Source organism: Lygodium microphyllum, chromosome 24, assembly GCF_053477565.2.
Source record: "Lygodium microphyllum isolate KBCC chromosome 24, Lygodium_microphyllum_v1.1.10, whole genome shotgun sequence".
NCBI classification, from domain to species: Eukaryota; Viridiplantae; Streptophyta; class Polypodiopsida; order Schizaeales; family Lygodiaceae; genus Lygodium; species Lygodium microphyllum.
This window is the reverse complement of record NC_141158.1, coordinates 89,487,697-89,508,595: the sequence shown is the minus strand read 5'-3', so window position 1 is coordinate 89,508,595 and position 20,899 is coordinate 89,487,697. Positions and strand designations below refer to the sequence as shown.

At 44.1% G+C, this 20,899-nt stretch overlaps 1 protein-coding gene across 3 annotated transcripts in view; it reads left to right on the top strand.

Moving 5' to 3' along the window:
• The window catches only part of SEC8 (subunit of exocyst complex 8), a 177,119-nt gene that overhangs the window by 132,901 nt on the left and 23,319 nt on the right, over positions 1-20,899 (top strand). For all 3 annotated transcript variants that reach the window (XM_087666018.1, XM_087666017.1, XM_087666020.1), the window contains exons 17-18: positions 17,092-17,204; positions 18,080-18,187. In XM_087666018.1, the coding sequence (XP_087522144.1) occupies positions 17,092-17,204; positions 18,080-18,187 (221 nt within the window). The remainder of the gene's footprint in view (positions 1-17,091; positions 17,205-18,079; positions 18,188-20,899) is intronic.

Genomic DNA, 20,899 nt, shown 5'->3' with positions numbered 1-20,899 from the left:
ATCTATTTTTGCATACCAAGCTCTAGGAGCTTGTTTCAAACCATATATTGCTTTTTGAGCTTGCATACCAAATGTTCTGAGCCTTCAACTGCAAAACCAATGGGTTGCTATACATAAACTTCCTCCTGAAGTTCCCCATGTAAAAATGCAGTCTTGATATCTAGCTGATGCACTGTCCATCCATAATGTGCAGCCAAAGCAATCATAGACCTGATGGTCGTCATACGGGAAGTACGAGCAAATGTCTCCTCATAATCAATGCCCTTTTTCTGTGCGTAGCCTTTAGCTACAAGCCGTGCCTTGTATTTATCAATGGATCCATCTGCTTTTCTTTTCAGTTTGTAGACCCATTTCGTTCCAATGGCTTTCTTCCCAAATGGCAAGGACACCAAATCCCAAGTTTGATTCTTAGTAATAGAATCTAATTCAGCTTGCATAGCTGCCATCCAATGCACACAGTGTTGTGCATCCTCATAACATTCAGGCTCTTCATTATCAAAAGTACTTGCTGCCATAATAAACTCCATGGTATGTGCTGAATCATGCAAACGAGTTTGCCTTCTAGTACGACCAGCCATGGGTGCATCCAAAGGACTATCTTGCATAGTCTGCAAATACCATCTAGGTAACTGTCTAGCATCCTGACTGTGTGCAAGCTCTTGCTAAATTTCAGTTTTAGCATGATGCTGAATATTTAGATCAGCCAATGGCTGAATTTTTGCACTTACCATAGGAGCAGCTGGCTGAACATTAGGTTCATTTTCTGAACCTCCAGCTGAATCACCAAAAGTAATGGGCAGCAGGCCTTCAAAAACATCACGGGCAGCCTGATATGTGTCCAAACCAGCCAAGGATAATTCTGATTTTTCATCAAAAATATCCCTGTTGAAAAAAACCTTCTTTGTAACGGGATCATAGAGTCTGTAGCCTTTGCTCTCATTGCTATATCCCATAAAAATGCACTTAACAGCCTTGTTGTCCAATTTTTTTCTAAGTACCTGTGAAATATGGGCATAGGCAAGACACCCAAAGGTACGAAAGTGACCAACAGAAGGTTTACGGCTGTTCCAAGCCTCAAAAGGTGTGATGGTCTTCAAGGCTTTGGTAGGGCATCTGTTCAAAATATGGCAAGCACACATGACTGCTTCCATCCAAAAACTATAAGGCAAGTTTTTTGCCTTCAGCATACATCTGGCCATCTCCATGAGTGACCGATTCTTCCTCTCTGCTACCCCATTCTGCTGTGGAGTATAGGTAGTAGTATACTGATGGACTATGCCCTTCTGCTGCAAAAAGGAATTCAGCATAGAGGACATGTATTCCCCCCCTCGGTCCGAACGGAGAGTCTTAATTTTGCATCCAGATTGATTTTCAACAAGTGCACTGAAAGCCAAAAATGCATCATACACTTCTGACTTCTTTTTCAAACAGTAGACCCAGCAAAAATGTGTAAAGTCATCAATGAATGCCACAAAATAATAACAACCGCCCAATGACATGGTTTGCATAGGCCCACGAGCATCTGAATGCACCAACTGCAATCTGGTTGTTGCTCTGAAAGCAACATCACGAGGAAATGAGAAATGATGCATTTTCCCTAAAATGCATCCCTGGCATAAGTGCTCAGGAGGTCTCTCTAAGAGAGGTAAGCCATCCAGTATCTGACTACGCTGCAAAAGCATCAAGCTGCCAAAGTTTACATGCCCCAAACGAGCATGCCATAACTCCGCCTGTATCATAGCAGGAGTAAGAGTGGATGTCAAGTATGCCGACTGATCTATTGAAAGAGCATCCAACTCATATAAACCATGACACAAAGATCTTGTCAAGACCAAAGTCATGCGTTCTTTATCTCTAACCATGCAACGATCATCATCAAATGTGACCTGCAAACCACAACGTGCCAAAGAAGAAATAGAAAGCAAAGTCTTCTTGATTCCAGGCACAAACAAAGCATCCTGCAGGCGAGAATAGAGCTATCAATGGCTGTGAGCTGAATCTCCCCAATATCACGAACAGGGTATGATGCATTATTGGCACACTGTACCGATTTCCCAACGGGAGGCGCACTAACTGAAGCAAACAAATCTCTGCGAGATGTAATATGTCTAGAAGCACCACTGTGAAAGAACCAAGTGTCAGCATCCTCTGTAGAGCTAAGTGCTCTATCGGCCCAAGAGATGTCATAACTGCAAGTGTAAAAACAATAGTCCCTGTCCACAACAAAGGACGCAGACTCACTAGCAGTGGAAGGAGTAGTAGAAACAGACATTCCGGACTCCTTCTTTCTCTCTTTGGCATACGCTTCCTGCACTTAGTGATATAGTGGCCAGGCTTCTTACAATAGTGACATTTTCCTTTTTTAGCTTGCGTCTCCCCTTGTGTCTGATTCTGCGATGTGCCCGAAGTGCCAGAACTTTGTGGAGCATTTTTCACCTTGCTGTTTTTGCCTTTTTGTCTTGCCACAAAAGCCTACTCAGAGACTATAGCATCCACACCACTATTTTCCCGTGTTTGCTCCTCCTCTAGAAGCAAACTAACTAGCCGAATAAAAGTGAGTGGGTGCTCAGCAATCCTCATGGTGAGGTTCAATGCAGTATGAAAAGAAAAGTACGAAGGAGGTAGGGAATTCAAGGTGGTGGATATCAACTATGCATCCGAAAAATACTCATCTATATTCATGAGCTGCTCCCTCAAGTCCTGAATCTTATTTAAGTGATCCTGCATAGAATAACCCTCATGCATCTTCAGAGTTTCCAACTCTTTCTTCAAGAAAGAGATCGGAGTCTCATTCTTTCCTACAAACATATGCTCCAAAGTCAACCATGCATCTCGTGAAGAAGATGCCGAACGGATATGAGGTATGATGGACCGCTGAACTACCAGAGCAATCAGCGAGACAAGGCCTGTGCATCATGTGTATCCCAAGCTTTTTGAGCTGCAGTTCTTGGAGGAAGTGGCTGAGGTGGAGCAGATTGAGGTCCCTGTTGTCCACGTGCGCCATGGGGAGGAGGAGTAACGGGAGCTACAACTCCCGGTCGAGTTTCTCTCCACTGACATAATCCCATAAATTCTTGGCCACTAATACATTCTTCATCATGAATGACCAAAGCGAATAGTTGTTTCCGTCCAATCTGTCTTCCTTGGATACATACGTAAAGACATCACCTCCCTGATTTGCCATGATGACAAGTTTCCAAAGACAAAATGAGCAATGTCAAAGCAGTAGGACTGGAAATCTGCAAATTTCCAGAAATTGCAGCAAACATGCTTCTGCAATTAATGTGCAAGGGCGTACTCTGTCAAAAAACTGTCTTTTAATGCACGCTTCCCAAGGTGCAAACAGTGCACTGCAACACTGTTATATCAAAATCCCCAAAATTTTTGCCAAAATTTCTGTCAAAACAGTATTTCTGTGACTGTACCAGCAGTTCATATGCAACTGTTCTCAAAATACACAAAAGCCCCAAAATTTCTGATGATCCAGTCCAGAAATTTGCATCAAATTTATCCCAGACCTGTGCTGTGCCTGCGGTCCCTGCTGTGTATGAACCTCCTCTGCCAGAAATTGATTCTGGACTAAAATTAAAAATTTTTGTTTTTTAAGAAAAACACACCTGACGTGGTCAGACGGGCGGGCGGGATGGACAGTCAGGTCGCTGGTCGTCGGGCGGGCTGGACAGTTGAGCAGAGTGGCAGGTCCGGCGGGCTGGACAGTCGAGCAGACGTTTACATTGAGTGATGTCTGCAGCTGGCGGAATCTGACGACGACGTGGCGGAATCTGACTGCTGACGACGCTGACGTCTGACGAAGGAACAGCGCCTGGGCTGACGTGGACTGCGCTGACGAACAGCATGCTGACAGACGTGCAGGCTTTTGTGAGCTGCTGGTGGGTGGCTCGCTGTGCAGAGGCGGCGACGCCTCCAGCTTACAGGTGGCGCGCTGGGTAGGGCACGCGCAAGTACAGACGTTGACTGCGCCTGCTGGTGGCGCGCTGGGACAGGCAGGTGGAGTTGTGCACTGGCGGCTGGAGCTGACGCTGGCGTGGGCGGCAGACTGCAAACTGAAGACTGCTCTGATACCAAATGTGAGATGGAAGGATCGAGGTGCAGCTGGGATTCAGTAGACAGCGTGAGAGTGAGAGACAGAGTTGAAGCACGATGCCCAAGAGAATAGACTGAATGAGTGTAACCTGAAAGTACAAAGTACAACCCTTAAACCTTAGGGTTGTAGGGGGTGTTCACACCCGACACACACTAAGTGCCCAAATGTGTGTAACATAAGCACATAAGTACATACGACAATAAGACCATAAGTTTGGGGGAAAAAACCTCTCCTACTAAGAGTAAAAAGTGCCCCAGTGTCCTACTGATCACCGACACTCCCATATGAGCATAGGCGTAAGTGAGGCTGGAGTCAAATACCCAACATATAGATGGGGATCTTCGTGGTGCGCAAGTCAAGGAGGGGCAAGGTCCATCTACTAGCACCACCGGATGGACCAAACTATGCCTTTTTTCTTTAGTCCTCTCACTCAGGGGATTGGATGATGATACAGATAGAGGAGGAGATGAAGAGTCAGGTGACGGACCACATCTCCTAGTGGATAGGAGAAGGACTAGCACTGTTTGCACAACAGTGGCCAAGTTGCATGATGGACATTAACTGGTGGGCTGGTACCGAGGTCCCACACTTGAGCATTATCTTTCGAGCCCTCCATAGCGGAGAGCTCCGATGGATGTGATTGAGTGGCCCCTGGCACATGCCGCCCATTTCTACCAGTGTATAGAGTCACGACTCTTAGCTTGGCTGATAGATGCATTGGTAGTACCACCTGGAGCATCAGTCACCCCAATCGTCCGCCCGAGGGCCACCATGTGGGACTGGAGTTCGCCGTCCAGGCCTGTGGCAAAGCGTACTTGTATGCCCCATAGTTCTTCATCCTCATCAACAGCTTCCACACCGAACAGATGCCTGTTCGGTCAATCATAGGTTTCCCCATGAGCTTACACCTAGCATCTTGGAATGTGAATAGTCTTCACTACAATGGGGCACGTGGTTCCAGGAAGTTGATTGTTTGGCAAGAATTGCAGCCGGCCCTTGCGGGACCGATAGACATCCTGTTTCTGCAGGATCACAAGCTCACCCCCGGCCAGGCCCATCAAGTAGGGAAGGTTCTCCCAGGCAGGTTACACACCTACTGGGAGTACGCAATCGCTGCCCACGACAGGAATGGAGACGTATGCACCTCTATTGGCCCGAGCCTTACCGCATGCGTACGGAATCATGGGGCGATTGTGGCAAGGAGGGTTCTATGGGTCAAGTTGGATATTAGGGACTCGTGCATCGGAGTCCTCAATGTCTATGCTCCCACTGAGGTCAGGGCACGCAGTAGGTTCTGGGTGGAGATTGCAGCAAGACTACTAGAGGTGGACTCTTGGATTGTTGGAGACTTCAACAACTTGGAGGCCTTAGAGGACCAGCAGGATAGAGGTAGAAACTACCGAGGCATGGCTGGGGAGGAGTAGGAGGCATGGGAGGTCTTCCTACTGGCAGTCGGAGCTCGCGATGCTTGGACAGACCCAGCTTTCCACAGGAGGGAAAGGTTGTTGGACGTCTCGTGAAAATACAGGTAGCTAGATGGAGAATTGCTAGAGCGGTTGGATAGGTTCTATGTGAGAGAGTAGGGATGCTCTCACGGAGGCCAGATAGGGCAGCTGGTTGGCACAACTCTGTTCGATCACTGCCCAGTCCTCTAGACACTTGGTCCCCAGCATCTTTCCTAGGTACACAATCCTGTCAAATCCTTGACTCAATCTACAGGAGAGAGGAGGTGAAGAGACAGATTGAGTAGATTTGGACTAGGGAGTGGAGCAAGAGGGACCAGATGGCAAAGGAGATTGCCGAGGTCCTAGCCGTGTCGAGTAGTGTCTGCCAGGACACAGCCCTACAGGCTAGGCAGCAATGCTGGGAGGAGGAGAGAGCACTCCGGCGGGACCTAGTAGCTACGCATAGATTATTACAGGAGACACTAGAGGATCACATCCTCCACTCAAAGGAGGTGCGCACATGAGCAGCCATCGCCAGCCTAGAGGATAGGCGTTGGGAGTTCTCATGCCTTCTGGGCACGGAAGGGGGACAGGATGTGCAAGGAGTTCTTTTAGGCACACCAGCCCCGCACCTCAGGAGAATAGATATGCAGCCTTTGGGATCAGTATAGGAGGATTTTCTGTAGCCTAGACGAGGTAATGGAGATTGCCACCGACTACCTACTGGGAAGTGGGGAAGGACCTCCTACTAATGGCCTTCCTGGAGATTTTTACTTCAGGATAGATGCGAGGGAGTAGCAGACCTTATCAGTCTTCTCCCCAAAGGGGGAGACCGGTTGGAGCTTTCCCAATGGAGACCGATCACCTTATTGTCAGTGGCCTATAAGACACTGGCAAAGACAATTGGTAGGCGACTACGCCCCGTGCTTCCAGACATCATTCATGACATACAAACATGCTTTGTCTAGAATAGGAGCATCCTAGACAATGTATTCACCTTCTTTGAGGCGACAGAGTGGGCTCAGCACAGTGGGCAGAGACTAGTTATACTACTCTTGGATTTCGAGAAAGCTTATGACAGGGTGGACTAGGATTTCCTAGAGGGCACCATGGTGAGGTTGGGTTTCCCCAAGGCTTGGATTCGCAGAGTCTCCGCACTTTACAGATCGGCCACTAGCAAGTTCTCATAGGTGGTAGGCGAGGGGAGGATTTTCGGTTGGAGAGATTGGTCCGGCAGGGCGGCCTGTGGCCCCGTACCTGCTCCTACTCTTTGCAAATGCGATGTCTCACTTCCTCACGTCACGTGTGAGTGGATTATGCGGCCTCCGACTTCCAGTAAGAGAGGAGACTGAGTTGCTAGACTCAGAGTATGCAGCTGATACAACACTCTACATAGAGAACGATGAGTTGATGTTGGAGAGAGTGATGCTAGCTCTTGAGGTGTTCTGTTCTGCAGCAAAAGCAAAAACCAACTCGCGAAAGTTGGCTGGTTTCCTCAGAGACCCGGAACCTAGCACGAAGTGGGGCACCGACGTGGGATTTAGATGGGTAAGTAGAGGGCAAACCATCTGTTACCTAGGGTTCCAGGTGGGACGTGGCATCACTCCCGTCCAGTAGTTTCCTCCAGTCCTCGATTCTATTCAAAGGAAACTGACCTACTGGAGCACGGCTCACCTCTCACTAGCTGGCCAAGCCTTGGTGGTTAACAAGGTCCCCTTAGCTACGGCCTGGTACATCGCCTCGTGTTGGTGCTTCTCCTCATCCTGCATAGTACAACTTCACTGAAACCAGCCTTCCTTCCGTGGATGGGTGGTAAGTCCGTGATTAGAACTTAATTACAGCAGCAAACAATAAATGCAAATCTGAATATACAAATTTACCTATTGATCTTCGACAATGCACATCCGATTGGCCTCAAAATTGGCGCCCCTTCCGGTATTTCTTTAGATTTATTGAAGAAAAAGTTGATTTACAATGGGATTCTCCTAATCCCTTTTGGTATTTCAACTCCCCTTGCTGTCCAAAGTGAGCCGCAAGTCTTCAATCTATTTTACCCCTTGATTTGGGCACTCAATTGGCCTTCACCCATTGCATAGACAATGGAAATGGCCCAAATTCAATGGCTAGTTAGTCCTCCACTTGAATTCAGCTAAAATTCACCTTCAGTCTTGTTGAATCCAAGTCTTGGTTCTTCCAATTTCTAGCACACTTCCCAAGGCTCCTGCTAAACCCTAATTTTTGCCCTAATTTACAGCAATAGAGAAATTTGCAATTTCTCAACCTCCAAGGGTCCAAATGCTGAGATCCTCGGAGCAAGGCTGTGAAATGGCTGGGAGATGAGAGAGAAAGCTGTAGAGAGAGAAAATTCAGAGTTTTGTCGCGAAGAATGACTGAAAATCAGTCAAATGCAGGTGCTGCCCTGCCACAATAGCTTGTAGATGCAAAGAACTCAAGAAAATCAGTCATTTAAAGCTGCTGCCTTGTCTCAACAACTTGTAGATGCTGTCTCCTGCTGTTGATTGGTTTTCTCCTGCCCTTGGCAGCCTTGGAGGGTCTTCCAATGGCTGCAAATCAGATCAGCAGCCTCTCCTCTATCTCTCTTGCAGGCTGAATTTTTAAAAATGCTTCTCTCTAGCCTCTAAAGACGTTTTTCAGTCTTGTATGGGCATTTTTGACAAGTGTCAGTCTTCCCATATGGTTTTTTCCAGCATTTTTCATGATTAAATATTAATTTTTTGTCCATAAATACTGAAAATTAATCTATTAATTATTTCGATGGCCTGAAAGATAATTTGACTAGCCAATAATTAAATTGGCAAGGCATTTTCCATTCCCGAGTGTCTCTGCGCCATCTTTGACCATTAGATTGGTGTTAGGTACCATTAAACGCCACTTCTCTAGTATCACCAACTGACACTTATGGCCAAATGGATAACCTAGGCCAACAACTGGCACCAGATACCATCAAGTACTTGTGTGGCATAACTTATAGCAACTTTTGGCTTTGACATCCCGTAATTTCTTCGGGTCCCAGGCTCGTAAATTTACTTTAAACATTTACTTAATCATGTGATTAGAAATTAATCCACATGTGAAGTGAGGTTTCAAAAATACATGTCCTCATGACAGCCCTCCCCCTTGAAATCCTTGCAATCGTCCTCGATTGCACTGCCAAATGCATCAAAAGCAAAGTACTACACTGAAATTTTCCATAGGGCATCATAGTCAACACAACATTGCGCACTGTTGTGCAACCATTCCATATGCCCAACATATGCTGAAAATTACCAGCCAACATAACATAACATAAGACTCACAAAGAATCTCAAAAACATTACCAGATTATCATGTGGCATGCCCATTTCTCATGAGCTCAACTCATCTAGCAAAACAAAACCATAGCATACCATAACCAAGCATAAACCATGGCTAAATCATCAATGGGGTCATAACATATGCTGTTGTCCATGGAACTAGATGTAAACCATTGAAAACTGAGCATAATCTGATCATAAACTGATCATTTACTGATCTGAGAATTGCTGCAAATGTGACCCCAAACTGGTTACAAACTCATTGCAAAAACTGACCAGCAATCAGTGCAAAAACTGATGCACAATTGATCCAAAAAGTGACTATAAACGGCTCTCAAGCTGATTAAAAACTGAGCTGAATACCTTCGAATATTAATGATCATACGCTGAAAACCAACATTCGATAATCAGCCCCTGATGATCATTAACTGATGCTACACCAAGTATAACCAATGCCACACCAAGCATAACTGATTACACTCCCAGCATAATAGATGCAGATGTACAGTTTCAGAGCTGCAATGAAAACCATACGGATCTGCATATCGAACATATTGACTAGTACACTGAATAGTGATCTCCTGGCAAACATACTGTTGAGCTACAGTGGCCTGAATGTATGTTGAATACATCCGAGATCCACTACATACGAGAGCTGTCCATAACTGGAGGAGTGGAAGTGCTACCTCCCCCCTTGAGCAACAGGCAATACTCCGGACCCTTGCTCTTCTGAACCTGACGAAGCCCGGCTCTAAGTGAAAGGCATCTAGGTAAAGCTGCAACAACTGAGGATGGCCTACCAAGTCATCCTCTTCCATCCATTTGGCATCCTTTGGTGAATAATTTTGAAACTTCACCAAGTATCTCTTGGAAACTTTACCTTTGACCTTTCTTTCCTTGTGTGCCAAAATCTGCTCAAGTACCAAAATCTCATCTAGCTCCTTAACCTCAAGCTGAATTTCAGCAAACATATCCTTTGGCACATCATCACGAAAAGGCCTCAACAAACTGACATGAAAGGCATTGTGTATCCGCCAATGTGGAGGTAATTTCAGCCGATATGCCACATCGTTGATCTTCTTCAACACCTGGAAGGGCCCATAGTATCTCATACTCAACTTCGGATACAGTCTGTCTCTTCCCTTCATCTTTTTCAGCCTTGCCTTTTCAAAACGCAGCAATACATAAGCATCCTCTGTAAACTGCAAAGCACGTCTGTGGCGATCAACTGCCCTGTTTTGCTTATCCTATGATCTTTGAAGTGCATACTTAATCTTTTGATAAGCTATATCCATGCTTTCCACATAGCGATCAAACTCAAAGATCGTATCTTTTATGTGCAAAATAGGGGGTACTTTCTTACCACCCTCTACCACCTCAAATGAAGCTTTGCCCGTAGAACTATGCGCTATGTTGTTGCAAGAAAACTCAATCAAGGGAAAATATTGCTCCCACTGTATCTTGTGGTCTGAAACATAGCACCTCAAAAGATCTAACACTATGGAATTTGCTTCGTTAGACTAACCATCTGTTTGTGGATGGAAGGATGATGAGAATTTCAACGTGGTACCTATATTCTTAAATAAGCCCTTCCAAAATAAACTAGTCATCCGGGGGTCTCGATCACTAATAATTGACTCTGGCATACCATGATACTTAAAGATGTGTTGCAAAAACAATCGTGTCTTATGATCAGCCTTTATTTCCTTCCTCACCGGAATGAAATGGGCTTGTTTGCTAAACCTGCAAATGATAGACCATATCCCATCGTTCCTTGTAGGTGTCTTAGGAAGCTAAGAAAATAAAGTCCATTGCAATGCTCTGCCAAGGCCTATCTGGAATAGGCAAGGGTTGCCACAAACCCGGCATCTTTTGCCTATCATGCTTTACCTTCTGACATATGGTGCATGTCTTACCAAACTGTTCTACATCATGCCTCAAAGCTGGCTAATAAAAGAAATGCTCCACTGCCTTGACTGTGGCATCAATACCTCTGTGTTTTGCATACGAAGGAGCATGACTTTCAGTGATAACTTTAGGCCTTAACTGCTTTGTGACACAGTGGTCCATGCATCATCAGAAATCTATCTCTTACACAAAGTGTGCATGCCTTTGGCCATTGCAAAGCTGATCATAAACATTAGCAAAGTTCGAATCAGCAATATATTGCTCTTTCATGGCATCCAACTCAGTGTAATAAACCATATTGATAGCCGACAACTGAGGTTTATGTGATAATGCATCACTTTTTCCACTCTTTCTCTGCGATGTGTTCCTCTTTCCTTTCCAGCCCTATTTTCAGATCTACCCTAATTTTCAGTTTTATTTTTAGATTTACCCTTTTTCTCAGCCTTTGCTTCTTTGACATGTGACTTGGCATCATCATCTTGGAATCCTGCATCCTTTCCACACAGCAATGTGTCGGCGGTAGTAGCAATTTCTATAAGCTGAGACATGCTGGAAATAGCGGACTCAATGTAAAAATCTTGAATATCCTTTGGCAAACCACAAATATACTTCTCCACCTGCTCATGGAGGGGTACTGTGCAATAAGAAGTAACTGATAGCAATGCATCCCAAAACTTCTTATTATACTGATCCAAGGTCTTACAGTCTTTGAAATTCAACTATTTCCAAGCTGTCATAATGTCTACTTCAAAGGAACTTGTCAACCAATTTGAAGCAAACATTTACTTGAACTAGACCCAAGTGGTAGGTGACTTCCCTTGAATAAGAAGTGTAATCCACCACTGCAATGCATTTCCCTTCAAAAATGTGGTTGCCATGCGTATCTTAGATGCCTCTGTGAAGTTGCCTCCAGAATAGGGTGTATCAAACTGCTAAATAAAAACAACTGCTTTCAGTCTATCTTGTGCACCACTAAAAGGCTATCTTGTGCACCACTGAAAGGCTCAAACTTCACACTTTTGCCACCTTCATCATAGTCCTTCGGCGGACCTATGGGATTCAAGTTATCATAAATGGGCTGCTGCAAAAAGGGTGCATTGGCTGTATTTGCATGAAAACCAATACTATTTGAAGCACCTACATGACCAACACCAAATCTTTGTGCTCCAACAGTGCCTGGCGTTGTCGATACATATCCATATGGTCCGCTTTGTGCCCCAAGCATCATACTTATGCTGCCATACATGGGATTAAACTTTCCACTTGCATTACGTGAATATATTGGGTGTTGTGAGCCATGCATTGCCTGCGACATATCATGGGGATTTGTGCCATACATTCCCATATGCGGTGCCTGTCCAACCATAGCATGAAAAATGGTACCACCACCAAAGTATCCTTGTTGTCCCATGCTTGCATGTGAATAATTGCCTTGCTGCCCATGTTCCTATGGATTGGCACTACCGAGTTGGCCGTGCATTTACACTTGCTGCCCCACGAATACCAAATGTTTATGCTCATCAAGCATTGTGGACTCTTCTAAAGAGGGCTTAGGCATTTTCCTTCAATTCTTGTGGCTGTCCCAAAGCTGTAGAAGGTGGTTGTCCCGAAACTTGGGGATGCTTTGCCAATTCAACAAAAAGATTTGTTGTTCTATGCTTTGGATCCTTGAAGCTATCATCAAATTCTTTAGCCCCTTGCTAGTCATCAGCCTCTTAATGCATTGAAGTGCCAACATTTGGGTCATTTTCTACATTCTCAGCATGTTGTCCATGCTGAGAACCATACCCAACATCAGTCATTGCATTTCCCCCTTCACCATGTGATTGACCAAGGAGTGATGCATCCTCTCCACTTGATCCCTTATCACCATGTGAAGATATGCTTGCTGTGTACGAGCCCACCAATTCAAAGGATTTAATAGTGTCCCGGCAACGGAACCATGTAACCAGCCTTCCTTCCGTGGATAGGTGGTAAGTCCCTGATTACAACTTAATTATAGCAGTAAATAATAAATGCAAATTTGAAAATACAAATTTACCTACTGATCGTGGACAATGCACATCCAATCAGCCCAGAATTGGCGCTCCTTCCCGTATTTCTTTAGCTTTATTGAAGAAAAAGTTGATTTACAATGGGATTCTCCCAATCCCTTTCGGTATTTCAACTCCCCTTGTCCAAAGTGACCCGCAAGTCTTTAATCTATTTTGCCCCTTCATTGGGGTACTCAATTGGCCTTCATCCACTTCATAGACGATGGAAATGCCCCAAATTCAATGGCTGGCTTGTCCTTCACTTCAGTTCAGCTGAAATTCACCTTCAGCCTCGTTGAATCCATGTCTTGGAGCTTTCAATTTCTGGCACGCTTACCAAGGTTGCTGCTAAACCCTAATTTTTTTTGTAAATTTGGGTTTACAACAACATAGAAATTTGCAATTTCTGAATCTCCAAGGGTCCAAATACTGAGATCCTTGGAGCAAGGTTGTGAAATGGCTGGGAGATGAGAGTGAAAGTTGTAGAGAGAGAAAATTCAGAGTTTCGTCGCGAAGAATGACTGAAATCAAATGCAGCTGTTGTCCTGCCACAACAGCTTGTAGATGCAAAGAACTCAAGAAAAATCAGTCATTTACTGCTACTGCCGTCCTCAAGAGCTTGTAGATGCTGTCTCCTACTGTTGACTGGTCTTCTTTGGCCCCTGGTTGCCTGAGAAGGTCCTCTAATGGCTGCAAATCAGACCAGCAGCCTCCCCTTGCTCTCTCTTGTAGGCTAAATTTATAGAAATGCCTCTCTCTAGTCTCTACAGACGTTTTTCAGTCTTGCATGGGCATTTTTGACAAGTGGCAGTCTTTCCAAATGGTTTTTTTAGCATTTTTCATAATTAAATATTAATTTTCAGCCTTAAAATACTGAAAATTAATATAATAATTATTTCCGTGCTCTGAAAAATAATCTGACTGGCCAATAATTAAATTGGCTAGGCAACTTCCATTCTGCGTCATCTTTGACCATCAGATTGGCCTTAGGTACCATTAAACACCACTTCTCTAGTGTCACCAACTAACACTTATGGCCAAATAGATAACCTAGGCCAACAACTGGTACCAGATACCACCAAGTACCTATGCGGCATAACTTATAGCAACTTTTGCCTTTGACATCTTGTGATTTCTTTGGGTCTCGGACTTATAAATTTACTTTAACCCTAGTTACACCTCACATGTGCAACATTTACTTAATCATGTGATTAGAAATTAATCCACATGTTAAGTGAGGTTTCAAAAATACATGTCCTCATGAGATTGGCCGCCTAGTGCGGAACTTGCTTTGGTCCTGGTCATCAGCTGGCTCCAAGGATTCCAAGGCCAAGGTGGCATGAGCGTCCATCATATGGCATCGGCGTCTGAGGGAGGGCTTGGGATCATAGACCCAGAGTATCAGAGTATGGACCTCTGGGGCAAGCTAGTTGTCAACGGCCTCACACTGGGAGGGCAGACCTGGAAGGTCCTATTGCAAGAGGGTCTTCAGGATTGCAGACCAAGGCTTGGTGGTGTGTGGAGCTCGTCCCTAAGATGGATCTTCATGTCAGCCCAGATCACCCCTCCTAGATCACCTTTCCTACGCAGCTTACTACGCGTGTGGCAGGGTCTTCATAAGGCCCTAATGCAGAGCCCCCCAGGCTGCTAGGAGCAGATATACTGTTTGCCGGTGGTCTAGAACCCGGAGGTCAAAGATCGAAAAGGGGCACAGGTTGGCGAGCGCCCCCACATCCAGTGGGCTGGTTGGGAGGCCAGCCTGGCTCGTACCATCAAGACATGGGGGGAGGTGTACGGGACGGTGGACGAGAAGGTGCTGCAACGAGTATCAAGCTGCTAGAGAGGAGTGGAGTTGAGGAGAAGGGAGATAGACACAGCAATACCTTAGGAGTGGCTTGCTCCCTAGATACAAGAGCCGATAGAGCCCAGGGAGGTATGGGCTGCTAGGTTTTCACCAACAGGCATCCCCCTACAGGTGGCAAGTAGAGTGGGCGGCGCTCCACCTGGGACCTTCTTCACTGTAGAGAAGGGGGGGCGTTTGGCTCTTGACAGAGGGCAACAGGATGAGGGGATAGCTATCCTTTCATGGAGGAGGATCTAGGTGATTGGCCTAGAGGGGAAAACATGGTGGCTGGACCCTTTTGACTTCTGGACGGAACTCAAGGAGTGGCATCTCTGGATCTGGGAGGGCAGGCCACTTGATGAGCTGGAGTGGGATGCAGAAGAGTGGCTATGGCAAGCCATTGCAGTCGCCAAGAAGCAATCGAGGTTTCTGGAGTAAACTTCCAGGATTGACAGACATGTACTGATGCAGGAGGATATGGATTGGGCGCCGTCACGTAGCAGACAGTGGGCGGAGCACAACATCACGGAGCCTTTCCGACGGACCTTCTGGTGCCACCTATGGGATAGTTGGAGGTCGAGGAGGGTATCGTATTTCTTATGGCTGGTGGCACATGGAGGCTTGGCGGTGGGAAGTTGGCTTGCCCAAATGCAGTAGGAGGGAGGTTGTGAGCGTTGCACTCAGCAGCCTCTGGAAACCCCAAAGCACTTCGTTGTAATCAATTCTTTCGAGTAATATGATCAGCCACATTTTACTTGAAAAAAAAAAAGTGCACCAATGAGTTGTTCCTCATGAGTTGAACTGTCTATAGTGGTGGCTGCCATTGACGTGTCATGCATTGGTCTACCATGGCATTAGTTGATCTCTGCATGCACCGCCATGCCACCTCGATGTCCCCGGCGACTGCTATAACGGATCACCAATATTGTGCTAGACAAAAGAATGGTCACCCCTACTCGGTTTCCTTTCCTAACCTTAATTTTTCTCTCGCCTACATCCGACAATCTCTGTTTGTGACACTTACCCGCTAATGATTAACAGAAATTTCAACAATAATATAGATGGTAATATATCAACATTAGCACTACTCTCTAATGATTAACAAAAACATCAACAATAATAAAAATATTAAATAAACATTAGCAATAATATCAATAGTAACAACAAAATTAATGTTAACATGAACATTAAATGTACAGATTCAGAGGATTTCAATGCATCAAATATTTTGAATTGTTAATGATGGTTTGCCATGGCCTCAGAGTGGTTGCTCTACAAGCTTTGATTGTTGGTACTGCCCAAAAAACTTATCCAAAAGCATTAGTCCATGCATGCTCTAAGCATAAGTACCAAACAAGGAACATGCCATATTGTACTAATCACTTGCAATACACAGTCCCTATGGACACCTTCTGGGTTGTAGCTTCCCATACCAACCACCTATACAAGCTAAAAGTATACATGTTAGACGTGGATGATTATAGTTCCATGAGTGAACAATGGTTTCATGGTTGTCTTTGTTAACCTGCACCAAATTGCATGTTGACACTTTGATACCAATGAGATGTCTCCCTAGGATCCAACGTGCACATGAGACACCACACAAGGGGAATGAACATCAGTCCCAATTCCTAGCCATAGAGCCAAATGGGTCACCTTGAGCCTAGGAGCTAGCAATGTACCAGGCCATAAACGCATGCCAATAGATGGTGGCCCATGCTAACAGCCCACCCCATCCCAAATGTGCAGATGCATTGGCGAATATGCCTAAAAGTCCAAGAGTGGTGATCACACAATAATGTGCAAAAGAGGGTCTTTTAGTCGGGAGTCCTATAAATAGGACTTTGATTCCCTAACCCTAATGTGTCCCTAGTGCATTTGCACTAGGTTACTTTAATGAGCACTATTACCAATGCTGCTTGTGCCCACTAGGATTTCCAAGGGTCTAACACTAGGGGCTGCTATTGTATTATTTTTTACATAATTTATCATCTCTCGACTCTCTGAGATCTGAGTTGATATACGAATCACTGTTAGTGTTTGTCATATAATATGTTGTCTCATTGCAAGCCCTGTCATTTCTTTATATGTATGCTGTGTTTAGTTGCTTCAATATCATTTGGTTTTACTTTGAAGAAAATTGATAGTATAGGTAGTGTCAATTTTAAAGATACAACAGCATATACTGTTGTAGGTTTAATTGAGATTCTACAACAGTGTTTTGTGATAACTTATGGCTGTACAATCTAGCCAGGCAGGATTGTATCAGTAGATTGTGTCAGAAGCAAAGCAGTTGTTTCTCAATGAATTGCTTTAGCAATAATAATTTTAAGTTAATTTACTAGTGACTATTTTGCATAGGTGCTGCAGCTTTTGATCCCAAGTTGAATTGCTTTAGCCATAATATAATTTAGCTTCACTTAGTATTGTTTGTTTTACACAGGTCCTGCAGCTTTTCGTCCCAAGTCTCGAGTAGGCGCTTTGTATGAATCATCTCTTGACAAAGGACGGCCAGTTCTACATGGACCTTTAGCTGCAAGTTGCCTTGCAAATGAGGTAAATTATCTGTCCGATACACCAGCTTGGACTTATTTTGAGGGTTACAAAGGTTAAGATGCTGTATGGAAGTCTTGGTCAAGGCTCTGTCACACCAAAAGAAACTGTACCTTCTCCTAGCAGGTTCTCATTCATGTGTTGATCCATACTGCCTCCCTCCTAGGTTCACAGCCTAGTACACTTGAATTGCGTCTAATGCAAGCATGTTCATTTCCATTGTACTGAGATACACAATGCCTAACTTAATACAGCTCTTTGAATGACCAATGTAGTGGCACAAGACTCTCATGCACAACTTAGGGATTGGGAGGATCTTAGACAAAGCACAGTGAATCATAAATCGCTTAACAATGAAAAGCTTGGAGTTTTTTGTATGTAATGAAGAGGAATGAAATGTTTGTTTTTGGGTTCTCGATTTCAATTTTGAATTGCTACTTGCAAAGAATCCCCAAAAATTTTGGTCCATGCAAAAAGGTAATAGAACTCATGGCTAGTATATATGGTTGCATGTGAACATGTGAATGGGGAATGTGTGCGCATTTGTCCATATGAATGCATGTGTGTCCATGTACGCACGCATACATTTCCCTGTATATAGTTGCACACACCTAAATGTCTATGGATGCATGTACATGGATGTGTGCATCCACAAATTCAACTTTATTTAACTTTAGATATGAGTGCACCCTTATTGGTGCAACACACACATATGCACAATCTACAAATATATGTAATGGGTTATATCATTTTCCATATTTGTCGACCACGAATGTAATGGCTGTTATGATTTCCCATATTTATGGGCCTAATATTACAAGTATTGTAGGTTTTGTAAAATACATGGGATTGGTATACTCATTTTTCAGTCTATGCAGGTAGTAAGTTGGGCACAGGCAATGCCAAAATATGCTAGTGACTTTGTGGAGATCGCACATGCTCTATTGGAAAGGACTTTGGAACGCTGTCGTGCTGCATATACAGAGGTGAAATCAAGTTAAATAAACTTTCATGTGGATAACTGAGTTCTATAAGTTTAATATGTGCTAGATTTGATTGATGTTTGATTAAGTTCTTTTATGTGCATTGATGTTTATGTATGTGAACATATTTGTTCTTGAACAAGTGTTCATCTATAAGTAAATGTTTACGGAGGAGGAAGTTACAAGAAGCTGCCAATATATGCAATCTATCAAGGCTATGCCACAAATCTCTCCGTTTCTCGAATACATCTTCAATGGAAGTGCTAACAAGATATGATAAACCTAGTTGATCTTTACATTACATGATTCAATATTAGTAGTGTTGTGGCAAGACGCAGCTTCTACCACATTGGTGAATGAAATATTTGTATGGATCTACAAACCCAAGGTGGCATGTATGATGTGTGTTATGGTCCAGCCAGATTTACAAGAAACTCTGGGCTTGGTACTCAACTAGTGATCTTGTAAGCATACCTCCATGCCGTCCTAGATTGGATAGGCAACTTTACAGGGGCTAAGATGTGGTGTCTAACTCAAAGTGTGGTGGTCGGAGGAGGGATCTTATTTTCCTTTGAAATTGTTTCTTGGATTTGGAAGTCGCTTGAATATGTGACAAGGGTGAGCATTTACACAATTGATACCCGTCAAGGTCCTTCTGTTGACCTAGTAAGTGCTATGATCTATATTTCCAAGGAGGGATCTATAGTTCCAGTGAGTGATCTCATGTGTTGTTGAAGTTCCTCTTGGATGATGAAGGGAGATGCAGAAGGTGATTTGTAGCCTTTGACTAATCTAGGTGGTTGATAAGCTCATTTGAGTTGGTGGGTCCCCTTTCGAGCAGTATCCTTTATAATGTATTCCAATCTTTCTAGTGCTACTTTTTTTTTTTTGGTCATGTCTAGGTTTGGTGCGCTGTTTTGTTTGTCATGTCTAGGTTGTTATTTGGGGTTTTCCTGCACATGTTTGGTTTTACTCCATGAGACCATTCTAGGTTGTATGTCAATCTTCTCGTACAATTTAAATCATCTTGTCTTTGTGGCATTCTCGTTCAAAGAAGAGGAGCTAAGAACCTGACTCTGGAAACTTGATATTGTCAAGTGTGCCTTAAATGCAATTTGGACAATATATCTCCATGAAAAGAAAGTTCTATGAGAGCTTTGCAACGGTTGTCATTAAGATAAATACACAATAAACCTCAAAAAAGAGGAAGAAATGAAAGAAACCTGGGTCAACAGCTCCATGGCCAGACACTCAAGAGACATGCCCATACAAGGCTTCTGTAATGATGGCTCTAGTGGCAAATAGTGCAATACTATATGAGTTGCCCCCAAATGCACAAGATGACCAGGCTCCAAGTAGTAGAAAGGCTTCACAACTACTCATGCACTCTAAAATCTTCTTATAATCTCTCTTGTATGCCTCTAAGGGTGTGAATTGTCTGTGTACACCTCATATTGAGAGACAAAGTTAGAGAAGTCACAAAAGTAGAGATGTGTTTTGCTGTATGGCCTCAGTACATCTCACTGTTCATATCTATCAAGCAACTAGGTTGCATGATATCCCATCTTTGACATGATATGTGATTACATCTTGGTGACCGTCTCAGAAATAGAGATCTGTTGTTGCTGTATGACATTATATTGCTCTCCATTTAAGCAAGTACAAAGGCCTTACAGCTATTCATGCCTCCAAGGGTGTGAATAATTTGTGTGCACCGTGTAGTGAGAGCCATGAAAGTAGAGATGTGTTGCTGCTATACAGCCTCAGTCCATCTGACTAGACATATCTACCAAGCAACGAGGTTGCCAATGATTTCCCATCTTTGACATGATATATTCTTATAACGTTGCTAAATCTCGTTGTCCATATAGATCAAGCAACAAGGCTGCTAGTGATCTTTCATCTATGATATTGTCTTGCAGTCTGGTCAAGCTCAAAACACGACAGGGCTAGGGATGGCTTTCAACTTCTGTTGTGAAATACGGGAGACTGTCTGGGCCCCTTGAGATGTGGGACTGTTGTCTTGGAGAGGTCTGCTGGAAGGGACACCAAAAGGGGATTGGGGACATCCCTTGATACTTGTCTCCCTATCCCTGCTGTTATCTCATCAGGGATGGTTGTGATAGGGCACATTTTAAGAATAATTAAAGGAATTCCCCATTTCTCACAAATAAACACCTAGTTTTCTATGCTTGATTGAGGGGATAGTCCAATCCTTCTAGTCCCGTCCAGTTTGTTTGATGCCAACCCTACTCATTCGATGGATTCCTATCCAACCACACAAGGGGTCCAAAATTGACTGTTGTAGGTCAAAATTTGACCATTTAGGCAAGTTTTCTTTCCCCCTTTCAATGTCGTCTTTGAGCCCACAATCCATCCATCCATCCATCCTCTCTCTCTCTCTCTCTCTCTCTCTCTCCATAATAGGTAATTGTATTAATTATGAAAAAAAGTACAAGATTACAACGCGCAGGGTGGCTTTAGGTCATCATGCATAAACCTGGGCACAGAAGTCTCCTTTACTTTTCCTTTATTGCATTAGGCTTCCATCCATCCCTACATTTCCAAATTTGAAGAGGAAGCTGCTTACTTCTGACTAGGCTGAATAATCTGTTGCTAGGTAGAAGGTGGAGACGTCTTTTGGTCCTTGTCCATGGGCTGATCCATGAGGATATTTTTTCGGTCTTGACATTCGGCCATGAAGTGACCCACTTG